The 20,672-nt window shown below is 39.7% G+C and overlaps 1 protein-coding gene across 3 annotated transcripts; it reads left to right on the top strand.

Moving 5' to 3' along the window:
- The first annotated feature begins 1,994 nt into the window (after positions 1-1,994).
- On the top strand, positions 1,995-19,600 carry tbx5a (T-box transcription factor 5a). 3 transcript variants are annotated; one of them, XM_068335744.1, is made up of 9 exons: positions 1,995-2,368; positions 3,057-3,229; positions 3,961-4,055; positions 5,341-5,460; positions 6,315-6,462; positions 12,012-12,164; positions 14,610-14,701; positions 16,170-16,402; positions 16,837-19,600. In XM_068335744.1, the coding sequence occupies exons 2-9, from the start codon at positions 3,086-3,088 to the stop codon at positions 17,442-17,444; spliced, it is 1,593 nt and encodes a 530-aa protein (XP_068191845.1). In that variant the 5' UTR covers positions 1,995-2,368; positions 3,057-3,085; the 3' UTR covers positions 17,445-19,600. The 3 variants fall into 3 exon arrangements, with proteins under 3 accessions (XP_068191845.1, XP_068191846.1, XP_068191847.1); XM_068335745.1 differs by having other exon boundaries at positions 3,006-3,229; XM_068335746.1 differs by lacking the exons at positions 1,995-2,368; positions 3,057-3,229 and having other exon boundaries at positions 3,973-4,055; positions 5,291-5,460.
- The last annotated feature ends 1,072 nt before the right edge of the window (positions 19,601-20,672 follow it).

Genomic DNA, 20,672 nt, shown 5'->3' with positions numbered 1-20,672 from the left:
ATCTAATATCTCATTTGAACACTTCTCTTGACTAGATGACATTTTCTAATTGTTGCGCAGAGTAAATTCTTCATGTGTGCCAGCTCCTCTTTTTTTTTCTCTATTTCCTGTGATTTACAGTATGTCTGTTCCTTTACTTCATATGATAAATTAACGCACATTAATACACAATGGCACGTTGATGTGAAACAAATTCTAGGTACAGCTGCAGCTCCAACCGGCCGACGTGTTCAAGTGTGCCAGATCATTTTCTTAGGCCCACATCCAGAGCACTATTTGCGCTATAGTCTCGCTCATGTTCCGCAAAGCCGGGTTTGCGTAAACTCCAATGATGGAGGAGCCCTTCTGTGTGCGGCTGTGTGTGTCCCAAAGGGGTGGGGGTCCCGATACCTCAAACTCAGCAAAACACACACAACTTTGGAAAACTGTATGAGAGACTGGTTTCATTTACTTGTTAAGCGTCGTTTCCCATAACCTCATTTCACTAAACCATCAAAAGTGACAACATTTTCCATAGACTTAAGTTTGGCATCAGAAAGAATTCTCCAGACATCGGAAGAGAAGGCTGCTGGACAAAAGCCGCATTTATGGTGACGTCATTAATGACTGTATGCACGGTAAGTGTAATGGATTCAATATTTTTGAAAATATTTCATTCTAAAAACATATACTGTATACTCGCCATTAAAACCTGAACGAAAAACCTTCAATAGAGTGAAGTTTCGTTTCATAATACTGCAGTTCATCAGTCAGACCACATGCTCTTTTTGTCTTTTTGTCTCCTCAAATCACAACGAGGAAAATTTACCCTGCATGCGGGCAGACGCCCGCAGGGTAAATCTAAAAGGCGCACATGGCAGAAATGATACCTCAGGCCAGTCCTGTTTCCTATTTCTATCCAGTCCAGAAGGCCACGTTTTGTTCATGTGCGCCTTTTCTCTCTAAGTGTGTTACAGAAAAATGTTTTCAATGTGTTGCATTGGGTGTGTGTGTGTGTGGGGGGCAAGATCAGAAACCTATGAAATATATGTTTGGGGTAACAGACGACGAACTGAAGTGTTCAACATGTTCGCAAACTTAAAATTGGCTTCATATCTCTGGCATGAGGTTAACTATAAATACCCACTCTCTGGCGCATCAAAACCCATCAATACAAACACGCCCACGAACAGTTACATCAAATCTGTGGAAATATATCTTGACGTTGTTTTGTGATCTTCACATGTCAGAAACTCAAGCCTGCATGGCTGGCTTTGAGTTAAACAGTCGGTACTGAGAAGAGAGAAGAACAAGCCTGCGTGAAGTCACAGGCCCAAGTGCCGGATTGGGTTTTTTATTCCATCGACAGACATATCCCAAACCGATACTCACGTGTTTTCCTCTTCTACTCACATTCGTGGAGACTCTGTCGTACCTTGTTCTGTGGGGATAAAGGACACGCCAGTGTAAAATAAAAACAGCAACTTGGAAATTGTCTACGCGAACTGTATCTTATCTGGTAGTAAAAGGCTCGGAGCAGATACAAATAGGGACAAAAGTGACAATCGAATAATCAGTTGTGATAATCGCTTGGTAATTTTAGCTGAAACAAATTTGTAGAGCAACATTATCAGTGGATCGGTTTTAAATAAGGCTCGATAAACTTGATTTGTGTATGGAGGCTGTGGAGGAGCGACAGCGCGTAAAGGCGCATAAACAAGTAAATATCAAATGGTTTCTCTCTTCTACTCTAGGTTTATGGAAATGTTTAGGATAGACAGTGAGGTGGGGGCCTGGTTGGAATTATTTGGGGCACAAACCAATGCTATCCCTGCACAGACTGTTCCCCCGTCGCCCTCCGCCCCCAGATAGACGTCTCGGACTTGAGCTTCCGCTTCGCACGGTTGGTCATTGATGTGCAGTGGAGGGTTGGAAGGCGAGTGCGGGAGAGAGAGGGAGAGAGGGAGAGAGGGAGAGAGGGAGACGCAGAACTGACAAGGCAAGAGAGAGGAGGGAAGAAGGAGATGACGGACCTGCTCCTCTGGGACACGGCTACGGCTTACTGCTAGGTGCTGTTAGCAGAGTCCACTCACAAAACGGGCTTTGGCTGTAAAATGCGCAATAAGGCATCGAGTGGCGCCTGGTAACCATCACGGAGCTCCGCTAGGGTCTCCGCGGTCGTGGTTTCACTCGCAGTAGAGGAATCTGGAATAACTGAGAGGTGGGGAAGAAGAATTCATGGAGACTCTCCGCAGCTTCACCGAGAAAATCGTCTGGATTATCTGAACAGGAACGGAGCGCTGAACGCGTTAAAGACGCGCTGGTGATTCTCTGCTGTTTTCCACCGCCGAGTCCAGATCCACGCAACGACGTGATCTTCGTTCTTTAGGTAAACTAATCCTCGTCTGTTGGTTATTGTGAAACTCCGTGTGTGTGTTTGTATCTCGGTATATGAGCTGTTTCATGCAAGAACTGCGTTCTGCATGCATGGGGACACCTTTTTGGCAATAGGACTATTTTAAAGACACATCTTTGTTTTCTGGACACCAACATTTCACGATGTTGTGTATTTTGCCTTTTTTTGTCTGGAGAACGCGGTTAGAAGTTTCTGACAACCTCGACATCACGGCTTCTCCAATCTGCAGGCTGGTTGTCCCATCACACTTCTACTGGACGAACTGTCCTTCTTTTTCAATAATAAATTTGTTAAAATCTTAGAAGTATTTGTGACAAACATCTTGAGAAACTCCCACTAATCCAGCTCATTTAAAGATTAATATGTTCAACTTATTCAATCGTTGCTCGTAAACTTTTTCCTTCAATAATAATGTTTTATGTCAATTGTGCTTTCCCTTTTTATATTCTGACATTCAGGACTTGTATTTATGAGTTCCAGCCTAATTTACAGCCTGAATAACGCACGACCTTTCCAAAAATTATCATTTTATTGGCAACAAAGTGACAAAAAATAATGTTGATTCGGTGTCTTAATGTACATAATTATATATCAGATTTTTTTTTCACAGTGTTAAAAAGTTTAAGCTCCAAACTCTGACACCTCTGTTTGGGTCTTACAGCCGAGACGGTAGTTTTTGGAACTCCGGTTATGGCGGACCAGGAGGAGACTTTTGCCCTTCAAAACTCTCCCATTGGCTCGGATTCAAGGGATTTACAGAACGATAATAAATCTGAAAAACCGAACGGGACTTCAAGCAAATCCCCATCATCACAAACGACTTACATCCAGCAGGTTAGTGTCGGTCAGTCTGTCGGCCTTCCTCTCACTGTTCCAGGCTCTGACTTATGGGGTCACGTCTATTCGTCCGAACAAGCCGCACTTTGTCTTTCCGGGTGGTAAACTTTAGGATGCACAATTTATTTACTTATTTTTTCAAAATTAGACGCAGCAGTTTAATTCTACTAATTTAACGTTTTACACACGCATCTTTTCAAACGGAGACATACTCTTTTCCCGTCATTTCGTCTGAGCATTGTCGCACAGCTTTGCTTAAATAAACCATCTTATTTGTTTTCAATAGCTCTACAAATTAAAACAATACCAGAACAGTTTAAAAGTAATTTATGTTCGATAAATTTTAATACATGAACGTATCAAATGGAAGACATGACCTCTGGCTTTATACAGTTTATGCTGTAATTATCCGTGGCAGTGTGAATACACACTGTATTATTTAGTAGTTACAAATGTCATTGTGTCTACATGTTCGACATTCTTGGATGTTTTGACTGAACGACAACTCAACAGACTACAGTATTTTTATCTCGTTTTATGTTTTATTTATCATTTCATTTTAATAATAAAATTTAATATTTCCTTGAAACCGACCGATTTATCCTCTGTTACTAAAAAAAACAAAAAACTGGCCACCATTTGTCTTGAAGGCCTAAGAAACTTGTCAGACCATGATAAGTGCTTGACACTTCTGCACGCCACAGGCATTAAGATGCTTTATTTTAAAGGGAATGGAGGGAATAAAAGTCTACCTGCATGAGAGGGAACTCTGGACAAAGTTTCACGAAGTGGGGACGGAGATGATCATCACAAAAGCTGGAAGGTAAGAAGACAAAGTCCAAATGAATAAACGAATAAATAAATAAATCCCCCATTTTTTTTGAAACAGAGAGGTTATCGACCGCTTACAGTTAAACACAACTGTATTTTTGGATCTAAATTTTACCTATAGGCCCAGAATTGTGTAGATCGGTCCTAGCTGCATTTTTACTTCATGGAAATGCACAGCGTAAAGAAAACACAGAGCATCTGGTGGACGCTTTAGCGCTCAGTAACACCACGAGAGACTACATTTTTTGGGGGTGACCCTGTGGGGAAATGAAATACCACAGACGTTTCAGCTGAGAGAGCAAATGCACTGAACTGTCTGCAAATATGGATCCGTTAGACTCAACATTTATTTAATCTTACCTAAATAAACGAATTTTAGGAGCACGTGTTGGCTTTGCCTCATCTCGTGTGTGTGTGTGTGTGTGTGTGTGTGTGTGTGTGTGTGTGTGTGTGTGTGTGTGTGTGTGTGTGTGTGTGTGTGTGTGTGTGTGTGTGTGTGTGTGTGTGTGTGTGTGTGTGTGTGTGTTTAAACATTTCTTTAAGCATAACATAACACAGGGTCCATCCACGCCACCCTCCGAACGCATCCAATCAGAGCAGCGCCCGTCGGCTGAACGCGCGATTGCGTAAAATGACCACTGGCGTCTGTTGACGGTGATGCAGACTGTAATGGTCGATATGTGTAGTTTAACACTTCATTGTGTCCTCCTGTGCGGGCAGAAGGCAGTTGTTTTATCACAGCTGCATAAAGTCTTCATTACTTTCCCGTCAGTCATTTTTGTCGTGTTTTTAGCGTGAAATGATCTTACACAGCATCCCTCTTGTCCTCAGGCTTCCTTTGGCCCGCCTTAGGCTGTGTAACCTTATTAGGTGTTTCCTATGACAACTACAAAATATCCATATGATTTGCTTAGGAAAACATCTGACCCACAGTGAAAATGTTCTGTAATTCGCAGGCCCCTCTCAGAGTGTCCTGAAATTAGACTGTACCACTCCAAACCAAACAGGAGTATATACAGTTTTTGACATTTTTTTAAAAACCACGTGATCTGAACGTTTGCGTCATAGTTTGCAATTTTGGAGTAATAAAATGATAAAATCATATCCGTTTTGTAAAAGATGTTAAACATTTAAAAGTGAAACTTGGACCCGCGTTTTAGTGATTTCTTCTAAACTTGTGAAAATCACTTTTTCTCTCTTTTCCTCTTTCCCCTTGCATGCTCACAGCCTTCTTTGTCCACAGTTTCCACCTTACACAGTATTTTGTCCTTCTGCAGGCGAATGTTTCCCAGTTTCAAAGTGAAGGTCACGGGATTAAACCCTAAAACCAAATATATCCTCCTCATGGACGTCGTTCCCGCGGATGACCATCGTTACAAATTCGCTGATAATAAATGGTAGGTATAACACAGCATAACTTCTTTTCTTGAAATGCGAGCACACAACTCACTTTAATCCTTGTTTAGGGATCGCAGCTATTTTATCTTCTGTTCACTTCGACAGGAAATTTTGCATTGTTGTCCCCATGGACGAGGATCGGATGTGAATTTATTAATTGGCTAAGATTTATGATCTGCTCAAATTGTAGTGTTTGCCAAGAAATACGGTCAGCGGGGAGAAATGTTTATTCCCGAGCTGACCTGTCAGCGTCGGATGAACGCTGATTGCTTTGCCTACAGCTATGGTAGCCGATGGGCGCACAAACAGCACCATTTGTTTAGTGTCATGTCCATCTTTTCGTCTCCGGTCAGGAGTGCTTTGTTTGGGTCAGTGCCTTTCAATGCCGAGACGCTCAAAGAGGATAATCACATACCAATACTTCTGATAATGACCTGTTCAAAGCATGCTGGAACTAATTTCTCCTCTTAATCTAACAATATTGGAAAACAGTGTCGACCAGCTCTTATCTGACCTTTTGTAATCTCAAAACAACTTCTTCTTTTTTTCCTGATATTTACGCATCCTTTTTGGCAAAAACGTCTAAGTGTTTGAGGACTCTGAAGGAATCCTGAAGAAATTTTTAGTAGATTTAGAGATTTGGTCATCAACTAATTGGTCGTTCTTGTTTCTGAAATTTATGTTGTTGGGGTTTTTTTTAAATTTCATCTAAAAAAGTTGCGTGTGTGCGCAATTTCCAAATTGTAGTGATTAAACAAGCCTATAAGAAAAAACGGGGGAATGTATTTGCTCCTTCTTAGATGATAATTGTCTGTCCAAGGTGTTAAAGTGTGGCTGTGTTACTGTAACTCAGGTCTGTGACCGGGAAGGCTGAGCCCGCCATGCCCGGCAGGCTCTACGTTCACCCGGACTCTCCCGCCACTGGTGCGCACTGGATGAGGCAGCTGGTCTCCTTCCAGAAGCTGAAACTCACCAACAATCACCTGGACCCTTTCGGACACGTAGGTGCCTATAGGCCCATTATTTATTCCCAAAGTTCGGTGTCTGTGTGCGTCTGTGTACTATTAATACCCTGGCTCTGGTTCAAAGTCATGTATTTACTGTTGTGTTGCTCATTGGCACTTCCGCAGCGGGGAGGGTTGTAACTGAAAGGCGGTCCAACTCATCTATTGGCCAATCTTTTCGCCTTTTATAACTCATGCGCTGCTTTCCTCATCTTGCTGATCCATCGCTAACAAATTTTATAAATATTTAATGTTATGCATTGATGCATGAAAACTGTTCAAGTATATTGTACTAAATTTAGACACACGCAGAGTGAATCTGAGAAATACAAATTTGTGATTATTTTACAAAGACAATTAAATCTAGGCCTAAAATGATGATGATGATGATGATGATTATTATTGTTATTATTGTTATTATTACTATTATTATTAATATTATCACCATCATCATCATTATTATTATTATTATTTTTATTTTATTTTTTTTATTTGTGTTTTTTAATCTTTGCCTATAGTATTCCAAATTAATAAGACCTTTATTGTATTTTCTATTTTAGATATGCATATGTGTGTTTTTATGGTATATGTCCCGATCACCTTGAATAATGTCTGCTGGATTTACTTTTAAAAAAAACACTGTCTAAAATGTCACTGAATCCTCTAAACTCACTGAAGATTCACGAAAAAATTTGTAGTTGGGTTGTTATGTCGCATGCGCGAGAGACTATATATTAGTACTATAAAAAATTAATTTAGGGAACATTTTAGTTATTACTGCCTTTAAAAATAATTGTTTTATCCACTTTCATAAGTTCTTTTTTAAAAAATACGGAAAATTCTATCCTTGTGATCGTGGTTAGTGGAACAATGTTGTTGGTTGCTCGTGGCATTCACGCAATGCTACACATTATTTTTACTTGAGCTTGTTGTTTGCTGCGAAGTAGTATGTTGTTCTAAGTGTGTAAACCAAGGAAAATACATTTTGTATTCAAATTAATGAAACAAAAAGAAAACCCCTTTTTTTAAGTCAAGACATATTGATGACTTTAATGCACCTTTGTGCTTAATTTTTTTACTGAAAACCCGAAAATAGATGCTTTTAAATGTCCAGTTATTAGATTTTCTGCAGAAAAGTTACTAATTTCTCCTTCAAATAATACATGATCACTTTGCCCCACATAATTTAAATCTTTTGAAATGTATGAATTAAAATTTTAATTATGTAACTTTTAAATAATCATTTAATCCCTATTACTACATCAGTTTCTGATTCTCAATTAGGACAATCCTTTGTATCTCAACTCTTTTTGTTATGTTATCAAAATTACTTCTTTGCTTCGTCACTTTTTGTTGCCCATGTTTATTTTAGCACTCCGTTGCATCAAAGTTTGGGACCTCCTGGAGGTTCTTAAGTACAAGGGAACAGCAACCTTTTTTGCAAAATGGAAAGAGCCAGTTGTATCCCACCCACTTCTTCCCTCACCATCCCCACCAATGAGGGCCTGGTACCCATTTCCTAACTTGAACTCATTTTTTGGACCACAGGCTTTCGTGATTCCTGTCTAACTCTAAATAACAAACACAAACATCAACAAATGGCTGCAGGCTTTTATAAAAATTGAAGTGGAAGGGCACAATGAGGCCAAATTAGAAGTCTGGTTGTGGAGATGGTGTAATTACGTTAATAAGCGTTGTCATACTAATGGTTCATGGTGACAAAAACTGTCAATTTTTCTTTTATAATACCTCAATTAAATACTGAAGAAAAATAGAAAAGATTGATTTAATATAAAATGATAAACTGGATTTGTGTTAGTGATTAGAAGCAGATATCTTAGTTGCTTTTATTGGAATATATGTCATGAAGATGCAGCAGTGGAACATTTGTTCTTGGTACAACAGTAATCTTTCATGAAAATCTTTATCATCACCAGCAAACACAGTGGCAGTATTTATTTACATCTAGGTCTCCACTTCAAAATTCAGATTTTTAATCATTATTCAAACCTTTTTACTGAAGCAAAAAAAAACAAAAACATCATAAGCATTCACGCACATGTCTTCAACTATCTTTGTGCGTTGCGCCTATGGTGACGGCTGTCTTCCCATGAGTCCAGCTGGTGCAGTGAAACGCAGACGGAATGTGAGCGCTGTTGTAAATTCTAGGTGAAAGTAGATTTTTGATTGGTTGCAGGGCTCCTTAACTCACCTCTTTCGTGCTGGGAGACAGCATCCAGGGATTCATAAATGAAACTCTGGTGCCTGGCCAGAAACATATTCCATTAGCTTGTTGATCCAGCTGGTTGAAATAACTTGTGGATAATTTATATTTACTAGCAGTGAGACATGAGACCAACGTCTCTGATGCAGACTGGGCTGGTTTGAGATGGGCTCAGAGCAGTAATTATGTCTGGTAATTAGATGCATGTCGGCGGACTGCAGGGCTGAGCTCACCGGCGCAGTGGAGGAGTCTGAACAGACAAGGGAAGCTATAGTGTGTGGCCTTTTTATCCAAATGCACATAAGGAAGCTCAGTACAGTTAGTTAAATACAATAGATTTTGTCTTATTTGTACTTGTGTGTACTCCATCACGCTTCGTAAAGAAATGTACTATTTAATCCGTATTTATTCCGTGTTTAAAGGACTAAAGTAATGGCCTTGCTTCGCTCTCATTGTAATGGACTGACGTCATCAAACTAATGTTGTGTTTAAATTCCTCCAAATCATTTGTTTCTGTCTCCGTTTTTATGCCAAGCTGCAGCTTTCACTTTGATCTCCCCCTCAACTCCCAGAATATTTCAGTGTTATTCACCCCCCCCCCCACCACCACCACCACCACCACCACCACTCTCAGTTCGCTCCTGCTCTCCTCTCCTCGTCTTCCCACACGTTTCGGCTGGGAGGGTGGAGTGTGAGGATCGCACTGTTTATATTTGAATGGCAGTGTGCGATGAGCAATAGATGCTGGTGTACAAAGCCTGCTAATCCTGAGGCTCAGGCAAACTCTCTGATGTGGGGGGGACTTGAAAAGCGAAGGGCAGCGGCTTGAGACCCAAAGTGATCCCTCACTATCATTGAATACTATCATTCAGAGGCTTGGGGGTGGGGGGTGGAGATACAGGGCAGCGGCTGAGCCAAGAAGACATGGCCTGTGCTGGGGGCCCCAGTGGGTGGTCTCCGGCTTCCCTCCTCCCCAACACACAAACACATAGTGGACTTTGGGAACCCACAGTCAGCAGGCCATCCTAACTTCTTGGTGAACAGCATCTCAGCGTGGTGAGGGATGTCGTCTCACTGATGGGCATGTTGTCGTGGCTTGTCCTCGGTTGTATCCATGCAGACCTCAACTAAGCCCTTAATTAATGCATGCATGAGAAAATGTTTTGTGTCACCCACTTCTTGTCTGCCTTCATATTGTTTTTCAAAAGATCTTCATATCGAAGACTCATTGTGTAATTTATGCTGCTGTGGGTTTCTCAGACAGAACACAACAACATCAACAACAACAACAAAAACCCAACTCTAGTCAAGGGTGGGTGGATGTTTCACAATGAACACAGCAACTCCCATATAGCTGCTGTTTTCATTGTGAAACAACCACTGCTGGCAGTGAAAATGTATCTCCATGACTCAGGCAGAAATGTTCGCCATTGAGGAAATGTTTTTAAGTTTTTTTTCCCCCGCTCGCTTCCTCACTGTTTGGCATGTCATCTTAGTTTTACAGAGACAGGCAAACAAATGTCACGGACTGTCTCCTTGGATATATATAAAATAAACTAAATAAGCAAATAAATATAGCTACGGATTTGTCTTTGTTAAAACAGTGTTCAAACACATTTTGGACAATAAACAATAGTCAGCAAAATATCCAAGCTAACAAAATATTTTAATATGGAAATGTTTCATTTTATGTCTCAAGGCTTCATGTATAAATCCCAGGAGATGTTTGGTAATTAGGTTGTGTGTTAAGGGAAGGAACCAATCCAACAGTATGAAAAAGGGAATTGAAACAGAGTCACCATAGAAAACAGCAGCAGGATTTAATTTTTGTAACCTTTTAAATTCAGATCCAAGCATGCAGTCTCAAAACTCTTTTCTGCCAATAGTTTTATTCACGGTAGATTGTAAAATATTCCAGAGCAGAGTTTCCATCTGCAAGGCATCCACTGTTTTACAGCTTCCTGATCTAGCCAGAGAGATGTTCATCTGATATTTTCTGCAGAGTCAGAAACGTCCATCAAAACATTTAGCATCTACAAAGTGCAAAACCATCGTGTGCATGATGTTATTGATTATTGCATTGTTTAAGCCTCTGTTTTGGCTCAAAGCTGTGATGTTTACATTTACTAATGCTATTCCAGGTGAGAGGTCTTGTCGGTCTCTTGTCTCTTCACATTCTGGCTGTGAAAGGCAGGTACAAAACCAACCTCTAAGATAACTGATAGTGGGATCACCCATGAGACAGAAGGAGAGATGGAGAGCGGGGTGGGGGTGGAAGCCCTTTTAAAAAAAAATTTAAAAAAAAAATCTGAATGTAAGTAGATCAGATGAAAATAAAAACCATTATATTTCCTCCAGGCTGATGACTGCAACTCCCCAGTCTGTCAAAATAATTAGACTTAAGGGCAAGATATCCGAGGGCCTCAAAAGAGAAGTTCAAGGCTCAAGTTCAGCTGCGTGGACCGCGTCTTAATGTCGCCATGGATCACCTCTGGTAGCAGCCATTGCTCAGTAGAGCCTATATTAGAAAGAAGCAGGCTCCTGTCAGGCTCATACACTTTACAGGGACACCGTGTAATAAGGAGAATATAGAGAATTAGGCAGCTGCAAAGTTTGGTTTCAATTTTATACGGATTTATTCATTAAACATTGAAAAGAAATAAAATTAGAGACCACATGAGTCAGGTGGAACGTGTATGAAACGTTACATATAAAAGCTGATTAGATGCAGTGCAATGAAAGTGTCACCTTCAGTCAATCAACTGGAAAAAGTTTAGTTATGCAGCTTTTGCTGAAAGTTAACAACGAAATTCATGCACATATGACTGTCCTTCCTCTGAGCTTTGGAACGTGAGCGTTTCTCACAGATTTCTTTTTACAGATGAGATGAACATGAACAACAAAAACACATTATAATAACAAGAGTGGCAAAAACAAACAAACAAACAAACAAACAAACTAACTAACTAACAATTCACGCCGCATAAGCAAAAAATATCAACGTGGATTATTTGTTTCTTTCCTGATGATCTCAAACTTTGTTTTGTACAAACTGGTCTTTTTTTGAAAATTTTTTTATTTATTAATTATTATTATTTATTTATTTATTATTTATTTATTTGCTTTCTTGCTTGCTTACTTACTTACTTACTTACCTATTTATTTAGTTACCTATTTATTTAGTTATTTAATTGTTCTAGTTCTCTATTTTTAATTTTAATTTTAATTTAGTGCTTTAATTAGATTTTTTTTTCATTTTTTCTTAATATTTGTTTTTTTACACTTTAGTCTAAGACGAAGCTCGTTTCTTTCTTACCCGCAGATCATTTTAAATTCAATGCACAAGTACCAGCCGAGGATCCACATTGTGAAAGCTGATGAAAATAACGGCTTCGGTTCCAAAAACACGGCGTTCTGCACCCACGTCTTCACAGAGACGGCCTTCATCGCTGTTACTTCCTATCAGAACCACAAGGTAAGTTCTGCGTTGTCTTGAAGTTTTCTGTTTCATTTTTTTGTGTGACATAAATGGATAACTTTAAATCCGACGGTACTTATTTTAACTACGTTTTGAACGTAACCTAAAGACGACGCTGCAGGAATTCAAAGACGGTCGCTTGTGCGTAAAGTTTTCCAAAAAATGTAGAATTGCGCACACGAACTGCGGTTGTCTTGTCCATCTTCTTTTGCACATGTTCTGCGGAACTATTGTTTACGGGATTGAAAATGGAAGTAGCTGTTCTCTGTGAGGATAAATTAAAGCCTCTTCGCTGTCAGCAGAAAATCTTGTATCACGTCGAGCCACTGACAGACGAAAGCAAATTTTAGATAGCTAACCCGACGAGACGACGTCTGACCTCAGGAGACTTCATCCAGAATCCAGGCCTGCAGTCTGAGAAGGAGGAAAGAGCCGCCGATTAACTGGATGAAACCTCAGACGAAGCTAGACCAATACTCAATCAAAATACTAGTAATAATAGTCCTATTATTTATATAAATAGAAAATAAAATGTCAGCTGTTATAAATGCACTTCAGCTTGTGTCAATTATTTAGTTTTGGGGGTTTTTTTAAAAGTATTTTTTAGTTCTTATTTTCACAGAATATTTAAATATTTCATTTATTCAAAATAACTGACGCTTAGCCTTTATTATCTATTCATAATCAATTTAATCCATTTTACATCTCGTCAGATGACGGTGCGATAACTTGAGAGTTGGATATATTTATTGAATTTAATTTCGTTGTTATATTGAATGTAAAACTTAAAAACCCATAAATATGTTTGGTTTTTCCAAAAAAAAATTAATTAATATAACAGGTCAACAATATTCGTTCAAATTAAATTTAATGCCGGGCAGCTTCACGGTTGAGGCTTCAGGAACTGAAGAAAGAAGGAAACAGCGCAAAACTGCACAATTTCCTTGACATTCATATAAGTGCAAACAGCGTCTGTTTAACGTCATTTAACCGTGCAGACTTATATGTTTCTAGTTTAGGGAATATGTAAGGAAAGGGGCGAAAGCTCATAATATCCCTGCAGCCAATCCGGAGTCTCGCCCGCTTCTGGGAACAGGAAGCGCAAATGACCGACATGCTTTTCAGAAACCATTCATTACTTTCAAACGTCTTATTGGGGACTGAGATCGTAACCCCGGGCTAATTATTGGGGCTTTCCAGACCTGCAGGACAAAAAAAAAAAAAAACACAAAAAAAAAACTGTCTGATTTCCAGGCGCTTTACCACAACTGTCCAATCAAACACTCCTAACATCTGCCAGAGTAATAATATGTGCTGCATGCATGTGTCCAACTCACCTGTTAGACTGGAGCTAATGAAAGTGGTCAGACTCCAGTTATTTCTGTCACAGCTGCAATTAAAACATGTCTCTAAACTGCATTTATCTGGAACAATGTGGAAAATTGGTGAAAAATGAGTGTCACCAACAGCATTGCTAATATTTTATCAGCCCTTTTTAAGAACTGAACCTTTTTAGACGGAAATAGCCTAAAGTGTCTGGACATATATTTACTTAGGTTTCAGCTATTTTAACCAGTATAGTTTGGTCTAAATCGGTGCTGTTTTAATGATATTTATATCCTCCCGATTGAGCTGTCATTAGAGGAACTCACAAGTGTTTTCTGTAAATACTGTATGTCATTTTCATTTACACTAGTTATCACTTTGGAATGGATATTTATTTCTTCTTGGAATGTCCACACAGGTTAATGACAGTTCAACTGGACCCTAAATGTTATACTGTATTCTACATTTTTTGATGATGGAGGATGCAATTGCTGTGCTAACTTGCACACTTTAACAAGAAGCTAACAAAGTGTCACACAAGATATTTTACAAGGTTTTGTGAGAGTGTCAGCCAGCGTGCAGACAAACTTCCATTCTTGTCAGAAAGCTGGAAGCACACGGAGAGTTCCCAACTAATTACCTGCCAGAAACCACTGCCCACGAGAAGGATATCCCTGGATTGTGTTTAAGCACTTCGGGATTAATTCACTATTTCTGAGTTGTTCTCTGCACCAATATAGTTTTATAATTACAAACATACATTTTTACCAAAAAATATAATTAATTGTCAATCAAATAACGAACCAAGGGCATTTGGGACAGAGACATCAATTACAACATTATATGCAATAAAAATATTTTTTTTAATATTTCTGCCAAGTTGGTGTGAATTTGATCTCTCCTTTAAATTTTAATTTTTCTTAGATTCTTGTTTCAACAAATGTACACATGAGTCTCAAGCTGAAATAGAGGCGCATCATGGAAACACTGCAAAAAAGAAATGTTTCCTTTTCCATAAAGTCTTAAGAAAGGATGTCAGTGGGTGCTGATTTTAACTCAAACCTATGTGAAGTGGTGCAACCTGCTTTTTTGAATGGTTTGATTGTGTTGTTTTAGATAACCCAGCTGAAGATTGAGAACAACCCGTTTGCAAAAGGCTTTCGCGGAAGCGATGACATGGAGCTGCACCGGATGTCTAGAATGCAAAGGTAGTGATAGAACAACTGATTCAAATTGGGCCTTTGTTCAATGCGTTGACGCGCTGTCAGAATCTATTTCAACATTGTTTAATGAAAGCACTTGTGCATTAATAATGTCAAATGAATAAATTAATGTTGCATGACTTAGTGACATTCTGGTTGCCCTATCTTTGACCAACCTCTCTTTAATCCTTCAATTATCCACATGCAAGCCACTTATGCGTATTATTTTCAGTGATGTAAGTGTAATTCTTGACCCTTGGCCAGCTTTCATGCTGAAGACTTTCATGGCTGATCTGGCAGAACTTCTGAAATACAACTGAGACATCTCCACTATGCTCATTGTGATGTTCTATGTCTGTTGAATGTGAATATATACAGTATGTGTCCATGCATTTCTGTTGAACTATTGGTATCGCTTGGCCCGACGCTTTATGGCAGACCACGACCGCATCGCTCTCTTCGTTATTCAGTCCAGATGAGGGATCGAGCATGCACCCATAGTTCTTGGACAAAACACGTTTTCAAAGGGAAAAATCTGGTTTTGAAACTTTCAGCCCACCCACCCCCATTATTGGGAAGCTCATACCGGCATTGTGTGCATTTCAATGCAGAAAATCAGGAAGAAAAAAATTGGAAAAGCTATTTTTCCATAAGGTGATAAAATTCTATTTCCATTCCATAACTTTAATTCTGAGCCACACAGTAAAGTTTTTTGTAATTAGGCATTTTTAAATCCATGTCATGGCTTCTGCTGTGGTGGAAAATCTCTGGAAATCAGGGAGAGATTTCTATACTTTCATGTATTTTTTAAAAATAGTGCATTTGATTGTATCAGACACATGCTAAGTTCCTTTAAGTAGGTGTGTACCACAGTTTAATACAAGGTTTTGAGTGAATTGCGTTTCACCTATCAAACCTTGCAAATGCATGAAGCCCAGTGAGAGTCCAAACCACACTATTAATCTTTTGTGCCGTTGTCCAATCCTGCCGACTACAGTAAGCTATGCGTGTCTGCTCTTGGTTACGTTTTTTTTTTTTTTTTTGAAGGGAGAGCTTATTGCAAAACCAGGTCACTGTTTCAACTGAGGCGATCCCTGAAATCAAAGATCCAAAAGTAGCAAAATGATCTATGGATGGATCCTGTGGATTAATAAGAGTGAAATAGATGTTGGCATTCAAGCTGGAAAGGCTTTTCCCCAGAGGGGTGTCCTATAAGTGGGTGTGATTCACTGATGGTGAATGTCTTTAAAAACCGATCTCATGATGTACTGCACAGAATTAAACTATTAATAGTAGAGTTCATAGTGATTCTACATGTTCTGTTTATGCACTGATATTTAATGGTCCAACTACCTATATGATGAAATGAATAACAGCTGTATTTGTGTGTGTGTGTGTGTGTGTGTGTGTGTGTGTGTGTGTGTGTGTGTGTGTGTGTGTGTGTGTGTGTGTGTGTGTGTGTGTGTGTGTGTAGCACTAAGGAATATCCAGTAGTGCCTCGCAGTACAGTGCGACAGCGAGTGGGTTCCAGTCAGAGCCCATTCAGTGGGGAAGTCCAGGGCATGGCCACCCCAAGCACCCTGAGCTCCCAGTACTCCCAGTGTGAGAACGGGGTCACCAGCACCTCGCAGGATGTGCTGCCTCAGTCAGGATCTTACCCGCTGCCACACGAGCACAGTCAGGACTACCACTGCATCAAGAGGAAAGGTAGGAGACGTGGCTTTAAAGTAACCTCTAAAAGAATGAAAAGTGTGTTCTCTAATAATGGAGAGAGCATCAGGAAAAGGATGGATTCATTGATCTTAATGTCTTCTGAAAGTAGCGCAGCAGCACGCTCTCAAATACGCTCTCAATGATATGCAAAGAAAATGTGGGTTCTGCAATTTGGCTGCTAACACCCCATAAAACAGTGATTACCATACCGAGAGTCACAGGTCGTAAATTTTATAATACAGTTCTTTAAATATGCAAACACTCTATATGTACTGTACCTCCATTTTCAACTGGACATTATGGCCAATTTCACATAGATGCAGAATACATTTTTATAGATTTGTGATTGTGGATTTGTAGCGTATCTGAACAGAGATAAATTTGGCTAAACTACCAGTAATTTTACTCTTTTTTTAACTTCAACCCAGGTGTCGTAGCTGCCGGTGAAGATGACTGTCACTCAGGGGAGCACAGCTATAAGAAGGCCTATCTGGAGAGCTCCTCCAGTGAGGAGGACCATTACTATCGTCCTGTTGGTTATGCCCAGAGCCTTGGCCTGGCAGGGGGACCCTACCGCAGCGAATCCAGTCAGCGGCAGGCCTGTATGTATGCCAGCGCCTCACAAGGCGCTGAACCCGTACCTAGTTTGGAGGACATCAGCTGCAACACTTGGGCTAGTGTCTCGCCCTACGGGAGTTGCTCCGTCACCACTATGCAGCCAATGGAGCGGCTGCCCTACCAGCACTTCTCTGCTCACTTCACTTCTGGGTCTCTAGTGTCCAGACTTGGCGGGGTGGGAAGCCATGCCTCTCCGCAGCTAGGCGATGGCCACCATGCAGCGATGTACCAGAGCTCCATGACTCACCAGACTCTGGGCCGCCAGTGCAGTCCTGGGGCTGGGATCCAGTCGCCCACAGCTGCCCTACAGGGGAATGAGTACCTGTATACCCATGGCATCCCACGTACACTGTCGCCACACCAGTACCACACTGTACATAGTGTCAGCATCATGCCAGAGTGGAACGAGAACAGCTAAAGGAATCTCTCTTCATGGTTGACGGATAAAAATTTTATAAAAAGGACCAAACAAGGTGGAGTTTAGAGGAACATATTTATATTTTAGAGTATGCGTCGCTTATAATCTTAATGAGATTAACGTCGGTGGATATTTGTAAGATGATGTCAGGTAGAAAAGCATCTTATTACTTAATTTGTCGAGACAGTATCTGCACTTATAAGCAACTATCATAGACAAGAAAGAAGAGGAGCTGCACCAGAACACATGCAGAGACTGCTCCAGTGCAGAGAAAATGAATACAGGCTAAATTCAGACAAAGAAAAGAACAAATGTGCTTCTGATGTTTTACCAAGAGTCACCCAAATTGATAAAGTCCTCATGACCTGGTGGTTTTTTTTGTTTGTTTTTTTTTGGCTGTCAAAGTTTCAGAGAAGTTAATGTGTTGTCATCATAGTTTTGTATCCACGTCCAAACTTTGTCATTTGTCGTCTGTTCTCATGTTCTTTTAAGTTTTTGTAGTTAACAATTTATTTGTAGTTAAAATGCTATAAGTTAAAAATGAATAAGCGGGTCAGAGCTTTTGTTGTGGCTCATTGGTGAATGCTTTGCTTGCTTTTAAATCTGTCAAGATTTCTTTTTTCATCTACATGAGGGTCAAGAATTGAAGCGTTCTGCAGCAGCAGGGCAGCACTTCAGTTTTCGAAACCAATCACAGGTGAGCTGAGATAAATGTAGTCGATCGGTTAACATGACGGCAAAGAATACACCAGATTTTTAACCATTCCCAATTTTTCACCTACTTCATACATCTCAGGTTTCAGGGTCCACTGCACTCAAGTGTTGCCCAGTCAAGCTGTGACAACAGAACTCATCCAGCTTAGCTATTAAATTGAAGCTATTTTCATACACATACAGAGACCACCATGAAATTCATCTTTAAAAAATCCCTTTTAATGTCAGTCAATTTGGTTTGATGGTTATTTTTGGATGCCAACAAGTGGAAAAGAATACAATACAAACGCATCAGAAATCGGGTAATAAGTCCGTTTTGGTCAATGTTTTCCTTAATTATATTTTTAATCAAAGAGCAATAACAAAAGTGGAAATATTCCTGTTGTCGACAAACAGCAAAACTGATGGTTTTTATTACCCTTTAATGAATCAGCAACAATAAAGACAAGTCAAAATCACACATTCAGCATCATAAGCATAGGCAAAAGAAGTGATTTTTGCTCAAAATGACTCTATATTATAAAACATCCATGCAGTTATTTCAAATTTCTCAATATATTACAAAAAAATATCAAATAGTCTTCAGTTTAAAACAATCAACTCATCCATTTTCGCTGCTTTTCACCTTGTTGAGAGACGTCACTGCCTGGTTAATAAGTTGTTTCTTTGAGTCTACCTGATATTCAGAAGTGATGTTTGGTACTCTCGTGCTGCGTTGTGATTACAGGCATTTATTTGGATTATATACCATTACACGCTCTCAATGGGGAAACCTATAGCAACTCGGGTTCATCTAATTAATTACATTTGCAGAGTTGCAGTATCAGGTTTTAATCGCAGATGGTTTGCATTGTGAGCGCAATCATATTTCCATCTCGCTGACAAAACAACCATGTAAATGTACTTATCTTTTATATAATTCATGCAGCTTTGTGCTGCTCTCAGTGAATGTGTGTTCTCTAAAATATTTTTTTTTATTGATCCCCAATATGGCACTTCCTTGACAATGAAATCAATCAATATGTAAAGTAGAAGTCAAACAGCACACAGAATGTAAATTTAACAATATTAAATCATTACTTAACATATATCATTAAGAAAGTTGTCAGTTTTGCCCTTCAGAACATGTCAGAGGTGGGGTTACATGTGGACAAAGGCTAAATTCAAATGCTTGTAGTTGATAGAATGCTATTTGTCAATAGTATTTATTTTTCAACTATGTAAATCGGCTTGCTTTTCTGTATTAAAAGTAGAAGGTCCCATTTCCCTTGTATAGCCCGTTTTGTATGTGTTTGTAGGGGTTTCTTATCATACAAATATAGAAAACAGATGACTTTACAGCCGGTGAAAATGATTACATTAATATTGAAACACATGGGTAACTTTGTAAATAAACATGTACATAACAGAATACCTGCAATAAATTAAAAAGTTTAAAGATGCTTTTTTTTGTCAGTTCATGCTAAGGTCTGTCGGAATGGTTTTTTTTTTGTACATATGTTAATAAAGATAAAGCCATTTTATTGATTTTATGGGCGGCACAGTGGCGCAGTGGGTAGCGCTGTCACCTCACAACACGGCGGGTCCGGGTTCGAGTCCCGCTCTGTGCGGAGTTTGCATGCTCTCCCCGTGTCTGCGTGGGTTCTCTCTGGGTTCTCCGGCTTCCTCCCACCTCCAAAAAGCATGCACTTCAGGTTGCCGGTCCCAAATTGCCCGTAGGAGTGAGTGTGTGTGTGTACATGGTTGTCAGTCTTTGTGAGTGGCTCTGCGGTGCACTGGCATCGTGCCCGGAGTGCCCCCCCCCCCCCTATACCAGCTGAGATAGGCTCCAGCTCCCCGTGACCCGCTGCGGCGGATGAAGCAGCAGAAAATGAATGAATTAATGATTTTAACTGACCTTCAAGATTATTCATGACTTTGTGTAATCATAGGTTCAACCACCTTCAATCTAAACAGAATCAGAATGAAACACCTTGTGAGATTGTGCAGTGTGTTAATGGAAATTTCATCCCTGTTATTTATTTCCTTGTGACTTAGAAACAGTAGGGAAAAGGATAACATCATTATACTTCTTTGTTGCCAGTATCCTTTTGGCCGCTAGATAATCCAAGGGATTAAATGTGGAGTATTTGAATAACCTCTCCACCTTGTAATCCTAGAGAGCAACAAGCGTCTAGAGATTCTGTCTGCAATTCAATAGTTCATAAAGTTTGCTCCTTGAATATTGAGTTAAGTGTATTGTAAGTGTATTTATCAGGTATAATTTATGTCTTATTTTCTTTAACCTTTGTGGCATTTGAATTAACATACTAACAAGGATGTCATGTGCTGTGAGTAGAGCTCATCTGCTGACATCACCTGATTGGATTATGATAATCAGAACAGTGAGATTTAAGAACATGTTCAAATATTGGTTCACACTTTTACTGAACAGTTCCAGTGGCTACAAGTCAAAAAAAATGTGACTGCAGCGACACGTAGAGCAGTAACATGGGCTGTCACGTGACGCATTCC

Source organism: Antennarius striatus, chromosome 15 (assembly GCF_040054535.1).
Source record: "Antennarius striatus isolate MH-2024 chromosome 15, ASM4005453v1, whole genome shotgun sequence".
NCBI lineage: Eukaryota > Metazoa > Chordata > Actinopteri > Lophiiformes > Antennariidae > Antennarius > Antennarius striatus.
This window is presented reverse-complemented; position numbering and strand designations above follow the sequence as displayed.

What these genes read in the sequence shown, in the direction of transcription:
- tbx5a (XM_068335744.1), top strand. Translation starts at nt 3,086, where the DNA reads ATGGCGGACCAGGAGGAGACTTTTGCCCTTCAAAACTCTCCCATTGGC. An exon ending in ATCATCACAAAAGCTGGAAG is followed by an intron (nt 4,056 to 5,340) that starts GTAAGAAGACAA and finishes GTCCTTCTGCAG; the next exon opens with GCGAATGTTTCCCAGTTTCA. An exon ending in AAATTCGCTGATAATAAATG is followed by an intron (nt 5,461 to 6,314) that starts GTAGGTATAACA and finishes ACTGTAACTCAG; the next exon opens with GTCTGTGACCGGGAAGGCTG.